General features: G+C 35.5%; 1 protein-coding gene across 1 annotated transcript in view; it reads left to right on the top strand.

The window, feature by feature from the left end:
- Nucleotides 1-588: 588 nt before the first annotated feature.
- WNT4 (Wnt family member 4) overlaps nt 589-10,152 on the top strand; it is a 62,460-nt gene continuing 52,896 nt past the window's right edge. Inside the window, exon 1 of the mRNA XM_063436588.1 lies at nt 589-1,292. Coding sequence (XP_063292658.1) covers nt 1,216-1,292 — 77 coding nt within the window. The 5' untranslated portion in view covers nt 589-1,215. The remainder of the gene's footprint in view (nt 1,293-10,152) is intronic.

Raw genomic sequence — 10,152 nt, 5'->3', positions numbered from 1 at the left:
AGGGTAGCCTATAGTATAAAAAACAAATCTCCATTTTCCCAGGTTGATCATTTACTTGTATTTATAAAGCGCCAACAAATTCTGCAGCGCTGTACAATGACACAATGATTGTGATCCAGATAATTTAATTATTCACCAACAGCAGAACATAAGTTAGTTCACGGTTTGTTTGTACAGTCATCCAACGTTAGAAAAATTAGCTGCAGATTCAGCAAAAAAAAAAAAAAAAAAACCTTTTTCCAACTTTGTACATTATTTTCCTTACTGGCTGGCTCAGCAACATAAGAGTGCACTCCACGTGATATAAATAACTGCTATCGGATATACCATGCAGACTGAAAGTACTGAGTGTCAGACAGCACCAGAGCCAGCCCGCAGTGTAATCGCACTGAAACAGCTCCCAGTAACTGAGCATTCTAATGAATGAAACAAGTGTGGAACTTTCAGTATATCAACTGGAGTCAACCATGTCCCGCCCCAGGAGGGGGGGTCTGTAATTTGTAACATCGTCCTTGACCTGCCCATTCCTCCTCCCCTACTCAAACCCCCCCTTCTCCTCCTTGTTGCTCCATCCCGGGATTCCTACAGCTGAGCTGACATTCTCCGTCTGACCCAGGCAGGAGGCGCACTCACTGGGCATTCTGTGGCACTGCTAGGAGACTTGACATTCTGTCTGCACTGCTTGCTCTGACTCCCGGCTCCTGTCAGCAGCTAGAGGTCGCTGTGCTGCCCCTCAGCCACCTGCAGATCACCCCTCACAGAGACAGACCTGAGACTGAGGGGTCCTCACCTCCCCTGCTGGTCCTGGCTGATAGGGGGTGACCATTTATACCCAGCTCACTGGCACCTCACCCACCTCCCCAGGAAATTAGATTGGAGACCAAGATACAATGTATCCATAACTCTTTATCCTGGTCTGCTCTCATTAGCCTTTAAATCTGGATACATTAACAAAAGAAGAGGGGACATCTCCTATCATATATCTATATCCCAGGTGGGAGTCTTTTACTGACTACAAGAACACATTTATTTCATTTTTTGGGGGATGTTTTATTATTTTTCTCTTAACAAGACAGTAAGGGAGAAGACACCATAACCACTGAGGATCTACAACAACCAACCTGTTGCATTTCTGTTCTATTTTCTGTTTTTTTGTTGTTGTTGTTTTTTTGTTTTTTTGACTTTTTTTTGGGATTCCCCCACACCTTCATCAGGATGACCCCAGAATACTTCTTGAGGTCTCTGTTGATGTTGATTTTAGCTGTGTTCTCTGCTAATGCTAGCAACTGGCTGTAAGTTGGAAAACCATTTCATTTATTTATTTGCTTGCTTTTTTTTCTTTTCCATGTTTTGGGTTTTAGGCGTCCTAAAAGTTGTTTATTGTTTTTTAATATAGTTTTTTTGTTTGTTTTTATTTTTTTGCAATTGCCTCTCCTTTAAGTGTAAAGTTAATGAGCTGGATCACCATTCATGTTCTCTGGTACACCATAGATATTCATTCCAATACAAATCTGGAACTGCTGCAGAACACACTTAGAACTGTCAATGTCATGTTTCATGCCCACAGGTTTGAGATATTATATATATATATATATATATATATATATATATATTTATATATATATATATATATATATATATATATATATATAATACGTGAGATATTTGTAATAAAGTCTAGAAATAGATCTGGAAGTCACTGTTATATTTCACGAACTGGATTTTTATAATAGCAAAGTGAACATAACCTGTACACTACCTTAGTTACAGGAGTTCAGAGTTGCACCTGCTGCAGAACCTCGTAGTTGTCCTCTGCCTGTTGAAGAACTAACTTTTGTTTAATGTATCTGCTGCAGAACCTCTTTGTTGACTTAAATTGGCTTTAGAACCTTTCAGATGAAACTGTTGCAGAACCTCTTGGACAGTCTCACTGTGTTTTTATTTATTAGCATGTTATTTATTAGCATGTTTATTAGCTACCTGTTTGTAGTTTTTGTTTTTTGTTATAATACAGGAAAAAAAAACATCCACTATAATTATTGGCCATATTTGCTTTCCAAGAAGGGTCCAAAGTGAATGACAAGACCCCTTAAAGCAGCCCCCCCCCCCCTTTCCCCCCTCCTACAAGAATATAATTGTGAGTGATAGTGATGGTGTGATTTGTAGACCTTTCAGATGCTGGGTCTCCACAACCCAAAACTAGGCAGATTGTCCTGAGCTGAGGGGCAGACACACAAATTGCTGCACTGTGTTGTGTATGAAGTGTTGTGTAAGTGATCATAGCTAGGTCTGTAAAATGCAAGGCATGGCAGTGCAATGAGGATTTAGGAAGCTGGGAGCGTGTTAAGATTATTTTTGTTGCAGTGTGGTAAACTCTGAAACTGATCCCTCAAGCACAGCTAAAGCTCTGTTTACAATTAATCCCAATTTCCTATACATAATATGCTGGAGTTACAATTTACTTCCTTTATCCACTGTCCTGTACATAGAAGTTTAACACTGTGAACTGCCTAACAGGTGTTTTATTACAAGGGCTGCAAAAAGGCAATTCTTCTATATTATTTTTATTTTAGCCTTCCTTCTCCTGTTCAAAGGGAAAGTTATCATTTGCAATCATTAAACAGTTGTTGCACACTGCAAGTTAATTATTAGATAAGTCATGTAAGCATAGATTGCAATGCATTGGTGTTTTTAGTTATAATTATTGTGATGGTCAATTTATTGTGATCAACTAAAACACTTTATCAGGCAGTGATGGTTGGATTGTTAGATGTATTTCCAGGCAGGGTTGGGTTTAATAAGAAAGTTTTTAGGTAGCAAGTATTAATATATATAAAAGTAATAATAACAATAATAATAATAATAATATAAAAAAGAAGAAAAAATGCAGAGATTTTATCTTAAATTCTAGATAATAATTTTAACCGCCAAAAATTTATATTCGCAATAGAGTGATTTAAATCATTTATTGTGCAATGCTGCAGATTTTACTGTCATTTTATGTAAAAAAAAATAGTTTCAACATAAAGCCATATGGATCCATAATTTGGAAAATAACCAAGTTTTATTCACAATTTTGTGATTTGTTTTGCTATTTCAAACTATGTAAATGCATTGGTCTATATTATATATGCGAATATTAAAAATAATGACACATACATTCCCTAAATTTAACGTTTGCATTATTTATTTTTTTGAGACCCCTCAATTGATACATGTCTTGTAATTTAGAATGCTGATAAGCTCACATGGAGTTTCTGGGTTCTTTAACTTCTGTCCCTAAACTTTTCGTGAGTGGTGAAGAATGGGCATTTTTTTTTTAGAATCACATCTTCTTTCATTGTAACTAAGTTAGTTTCAAAACCAAATTCCTGGCAATAACACTATACCAGTCTAATCCAGATGGGAAAATTCATGACAGTTTGTCTTTGGCTATTATGATGAGGCATGACGAGTGGCAAGCGAGGACATGCTGTCATCATTTAGGAAAAAGTAGGGTTTGATTGCATGAATTGCTTGGAGATTCTTTCTAACACAGGACATTTTACACATTTTTCTCAGACAAGATATAATTTTCTTGGGAATGACCCCTAGTGGTAACTTTAGGGACACTTTATATTATTAAATAGCAATACCAAAATTAAGAAATTGCGTAAACAATAATATGTTCTGTAGACATTTCACATCAAAATCCCTTGTTTAATGTCCCTTCGTTGTTTAAAAATTAAACATTAAATACAAAGTTTAAAATGCAGTATTTTAGATATGCCGTACTCCACTTAATTTAATAAAGTAATATAAAATAATTTAAAAAATGCGAGTGCACAGTGCTTCTCAAATATGTGTATGTCTGCATGTGCTTGTAAATATACATATGTATATGATGTGTACATATTCGTACGTTATTCTTAAAAATTCCGGTCATAAAATTAATTGTAACTCTGAACCCATTGTGCCCTGAATTCAGACCCTGAGTCGTCACTTTTCATTCAGCTATTTGAAAAATGATTTGTTGCAATATAAATAATAAAATATATAAGAATGATTTTCATAATAACAAGTTACAAAATCAAGTTCTTTCAAATTTAGATTATATATACTAATCTACATGTAACATTTAAACATTTCCCTTTAACCCGAAAGGAGAGTTAATTAAAAATATCCAAATAAATTAAGAATAAAACAACTTGTGTTACATATTAACTCTTATCTCATTATTGCTGTATACAATTTTTGGTACATATTAAAATTTATTTTTTTAATTCATTGGATTATTCATTACAAAAGCTTGTTTAATTCTGTGGGTACTAGAAGTTTTTAAGAGCCAACACTTGGCATTATAAGAAAGTTATAAGAAAGAACTGCCATCTAGGACAGAATTGAAACCCTAATTCCCCATATAAAGAATCTAATTGTTTGAATTGCAACAATTAAAACACACCAAATTAAAACATAAATTAATTGTAGAGTAGGTCTAACTATTCAACGAGATAATGAAACCTGCGAGCAATCACTTTATGTTTGATGAATTTCAAAAAAATAGATAAAATATCTAAATATCTGTATTGTTACCCAAACGTAACAATTAATTGAGCCCGGCAGCACATCTTCAGTAGTTCTTTAGCAATCAGCTTATTGTTTCTAAAAGTAACTGGAGAATGGCACACTAAATCAAGCAGATAACAAAAACTTTGTTATAGGAATTAAGTCAAATAAATTATAACTTAGGAAATGTTTTACGAGAAGAATCAGAAAAAAAAAGTTGTAAAATGAAGTAAATTGTTTAAATTTTAAAATTTTAAAAAAGTAGCATAACTATGGGATATACAGATATATCAACGTAAGATCTTTCAGAGTGCAGATGGTCCCCTAGCTTTCTAATTGGTCATACGGCAAAAATAAAAAGGCGATAAAAATACCCAAACATGATTAGACTGTCTGAATTGCCAGGAATTTAAAGTGAATTTTTAATTTTAGGCTCTAATTAAGAAGTTTAGATAAATAGATAGACATAGATAGATAGACAGATATATTTGAATTTTTTTTTAAGTTAGAAGTGTTCTTTTAATATAATCGATTACTGGGGCCTCCCCGTGTAAAAAAAAAAAAAAAAAAAAAGCTTCTTAGAGAAAAGCACTAGACTTGTGCCCACTATCTTGCATCAGCATACTTTGCATGTTGACACTAGACATAAAAAAGATTCAATTATGCAATCTATTTTATGTCCAAAGCCTCAAGTTGCAGTCTGCCTGACAGCCACTAGAGGCCTGGGAATTGCAAAATATAAACAATGGTGTTTCTTTTTTTTCTTTTTTATATATTCATCCTTGCCATCTGTTACTATGGAAACCAGTAGAATGTTTCTGCCGATTAACTTTATTTATTTTTTTAAGTGGAGATTGCACCACTAGGGGATCTATGCCACACCTTATCAATAGCAACACTTTTGTAAACGTCCACAATAGACCAGTCAATCTGTTACATAAAGAAATCACAGAGTCCAATTTTGAATTTGTTTTTTTAAAAAGCATCAGGCACAGGACTTAAAATGTTCTACTGTGCAGTACCTCAGTCCTTTCTGTAGATGGCAAAGGTTAGTAGCATCCAAAGAATGTGGTAGATGTTATAGATGTAGATTTACATTTTTAGACCCAGATTCTAAAAAGAAGTTACTAGATGTTAAAAAAATAGACCTCCAAAATAGTCTATATCAAACCTAGAAAGACATCACATACAGAGTGCTGATTGGTCTAGTCCGAGCAGGTACGCCACTTTGTGGCAGAATAGTGATGGCATGGTTGGAAGGAGACAATAGAATTTTATGCACCTGAACCTGAAATAAAGTTGATTTATATTTTCACAACATTCTTTTCAAGAGTCACTCTTGAGGTAGCGGGGTGTCCTAGGCACTAAAATTGGTACCAAACCCCTGATTCAAAATTCACCAATATTTACAAACTTATCAAAGTGGGAAACAAAATTAGACATTAATTTAAAATTTATTTTTTTAATGAGTCTGACATCCCACATAGCTGTCTAGTACAATCTTACCAGCAAGAAGCCTGATATTTGGGGCCCAGTTTGACTGTGCACTTTGAGTGCATACCCTATTGCCAGTTGAATAAAACAACTCTGTTCATGATGCGCAGAAAATATCTAAAACATTTTTTAGAAATTATACCAGAGGACTAGGTGGATTTATTAACATTTTCAGAGTTTGGCACAAGCTTGCTGCAATTAAAGGGTTATTCGAACATAATATGGTATGCCTCAATATAATCTCGATAAATTCTGCAAGTGTCAGAGAAGTGGCGTTTGAATATCCATCTGGAATTCAAAGAGTTAAAATAGGCACTCTGTGGTATTAAATTTAATAACCCTGTAAGGGTGCCAAAGAGGAGTGGGGAGGAGTGGTTGTATGCACACTGCTCTGACATCTAATGTAAAAAGGAAGCCTTCAGACTGTGTTGAAGGATTAGATTTATTGATATGTGAATTCTTTGTGTGCATAAAACATGGAATGTCCCTTTAACACAAAGGGTTAAATGTGTGATTGATAGAGGATAAATTAAATCATGATATGAATCATACCTTGAATTATCGCAACAGTAAATGGAACTTTATCATCAAACCTCAAAGGGTTGAGAAGGTGATTCCTAAGAAGTATTACATAATTTAGAGGGCGCAAAGCAATTTGTGCCCTCTGTTGAAAGGCTGATCAATGCCAATCTACAGGGTAAGCTAGCTATATTGACCTTGTAATGACCAGCGAAGTGTGCCATGGTTTCGCATTGAAATGAATAGCCCACCTTCCTGTCCCTCAAAGGGTTAAAAAAGGTCAACGATATCTTCAAATCTGCTGTATAAAATGTAAAATAAAACCATAAGTAATTAGATCTAGTCTTAACTCTGGTTGTAAGGTCACTGGCCTCTCTCCTGTGGGAGAAAAGCTCTGTTGCAAGTGAAGCCTGTCTGTTATGTGAGACGTATGATCGCTAATGTGCTGATAGTATATCGGGCAAGTAATTTGAGCTATAATATTCGTTTCATGAAGCTAGAATGGGATTCACCCAAAATTTATTATGCATTTTGTTTGTTTAACAATTTCATTGTACTCGTGAGGCATGAGAGTAGAAATTGCTAAAACTTTGGAAAATGTATGCAAATCTCACAATTCACTAAACTTGTGAAATAATTATCTACAAGAACTTTAATGTAGTACAAGTGGAATAAAATCTGGTACTTTGTTTGCAAGTTTTTAAAAAGATTTTTATTTGTTAAAAAATGAACTGTGCCCTATGGGAAACGGAAAATGAATTCATTAAAACGTGAACTATGAACTATAGAAAACTAAAAAAATATATATCAGAAAAAATTTAAGCTATAATAAATTCCTTTATTCCTGATATTGTGGCCTACAAAGTACAATCCAATGATCAATATACACGTATGCAGTACATATGTCACTAACTGGGCTCCCAATTGTCGTGTTGTCCTGCTTTTGGTGGGACAATCCTACTTTCAGAGTCTTTTCCCGCTGTCCGGATGACATGAGGGAACTGTCACGGTTAGCACAGTTTGAGCGCACCATTAGCGGGGACTAAGACCATGCAAAGAGTGCTTCAGCAGTACTGTCTGCATGCTCCTGTATATAAGGGCCAGCCAGGAGGGTGTCTATCAGTCTGGACTGCTTGGTGCCAGGCTGATATGCTCATTCAGTGGATGGGCACACCCACTTCCCAGGCGTGCCTGCCCACTAAGGGCATCGCCAGTGACAAAGGTTGTATCACTGAAAGACCCCATCCCAGTGCTGGGAGGTTATGTACTAATACGGTTAGTCATTACAGTAGAAATTGTCAGGATTTTAAAAGTGAAATGTTATATTTTAGGCCAGAATAAATGGATTGGAAGAATTCTCCAGGACAGCTATATTTTTAGGTTGACGATTTCGGTGTAAAATATGAAATTCACTTTGATTTTCCGCCTATTAACATGTTAGGCAAAAATCCTGCTCATCCAGGTTTTTCAAGGCAAAATTGGAATAATTCGAATTCAAAGTGCTGATGTGGAGTCATTGGGCACATTCCGTTGGTGTTATGATAGTTTCTCAAAATCTCTCATGCTCAGTGAGCCTTTTACAATTTAGGATAAAAAGCTCCAATAATAGGCAGATTTTTTTTCCACCTCTCTATTTTCGTCTCAGTGGCTATGCGACTGCCAGTTTAATTTAACGGAATACTATAGTCACCAAAACAACTTTAGCTTAATTAAGTAGTTTTGATGTATAGATCATGTCACTGCAGTCTCACTGCTCAATTCTTTGCCATTTAGGAGTTAATTCACTTTTGTTTTAGTTTATGCAGACATTGCCACACTTCCCCTGGCTATGACTCACGCAGCTTGCATGCAAAAAAAAAAAGTTTTGTTTTTAATAAGAGGTTAACTTACTTTAGCAGTTTTTATCGCCTGCTCTGTAAATTGAGCTTTAACCACACCCAGGAGATTCCTGCAAAGTCTAGCCAACTATTAACAGTGCAGGAGATAAGAAATTGTAAATTAAACATACTGTGCAAGAAAGGAAGTGTAAAAATTAGATCTCATTTTACAGGAAGTGTTTAGTAAGGTTGTATAAGTTACACGCAGGGAGGTGTGACTAGGTCTGTGTTTTAACTCCTAAATGTCAGAAAATTGAGCAGTGGGACTGCAGATGCATAATCTATATACCAAAACAGTTTAATTAAGCTAAAGCTGGTTTGGTGACTATAGTGTCCCTTTAAGTGTCTGTTTAGTTAATATACCTTCTAATATGTATTACTATTGACAAGCCAATCATAACCAAATACCATCAGTCAGGGTAATTCAATAAGGTGAGAATGCAAAGTGAACTCAACATGTATTTCAAATTTAAGGTTGAAGTAACTGAACTGGGAAATTCTCCAAGTCGTTGAAGCTTTCACTTCAACTATTCTGGTCTTAATGTTGAAATATACTTTTACGTCACTTTGAATTCTTATTTTAGTAATAACCTAGTGTACATTCTCTTACTGTCTGCTCCTAGCCACTTATTACTCTGCAGCAAGGGTGGCTAAAAGCTTGTGCCCCTTCTGTCGTAGAAGTCTAAAGCCTGACAAAGCATCATGGGTATTGCAGTTTTGCAGCATCTGGGGGCCCTCCCAGTTCTACTGTAACTGTAGATGTTACATTTTTAATTAGATATACCTGGAAATCTATCTTGCTATGTGGAAGTATTGTGTGGAAACCTTTACCAGCTTTTACCTAGAGCAGGGATAGGCAACCTTCGGCACTCCAGATGTTGTGGACTACATCCCCCATAATGCTCTTACACCCATAATGCTGGCAAAGCATCGTGGGAGGTGTAGTCCAAAACATCTGGAGTGCCGAAGGTTGAGTATGCCTGACCTAGAGTCCCCATTCTTTAAATGAAAGGAGGCATATGGTGGCTAAATCCACTCTCTGTCTGGCCCTACCCTCAAAGAGCAAAACCCTGTCTAGTTGGCGTACCTACGTCTATGGGCGAGACCAACATGGTTTGCCTTGGGCTATGCAATTCCTTCATCCATATGGATTGATATTTGGCAAGGATGTTTGAAATATTCCTATGCAACTTTACATATTGCTTCATTTAATCTTTAAACTATTTTCAGGAGGCCCTTTGTCATCGTTTGTTAATTTGTGTGCCATCAGTTACTTGTTTTGTAATCCACTGTGTTGTTTTATAAACATCTTTATTAAAAAAATGATTACAGTGAGAAGGCAAGTTAGCATTTTTACATATCAGTTTACAAAGAGAACCTAGCTAGGATTATTATTTTAATCAATGCGCTTGTTAAAATTATATGTTTCTAATATGTTTAGATATATATTTTTTTTCTTTTTTTTTTTTTTTTTTGCCAAATGTGTTTACTGCATCCTGCTCTTCTTGTTCCAGAACTCAAAGAGAAACAATTCCAGACACTTTTAGAGTTATTATTAACAAATGATATCCAGTCCTTTCTCAAGCTTGATGTCATTAGGAAATCCACTCTTGGAATCAGTTTTAATTAGTGTTCCGCATAGCAAGCACATTTGACATTTTGTTAAACTGTACATTCATTCCTTTTAGTAAACCACTAATACATATTCTGAGATACT

This window comes from Pelobates fuscus, chromosome 11 (genome assembly GCF_036172605.1).
Source record: "Pelobates fuscus isolate aPelFus1 chromosome 11, aPelFus1.pri, whole genome shotgun sequence".
In the NCBI taxonomy this organism is placed as follows: Eukaryota; Metazoa; Chordata; class Amphibia; order Anura; family Pelobatidae; genus Pelobates; species Pelobates fuscus.
This window is presented reverse-complemented; position numbering and strand designations above follow the sequence as displayed.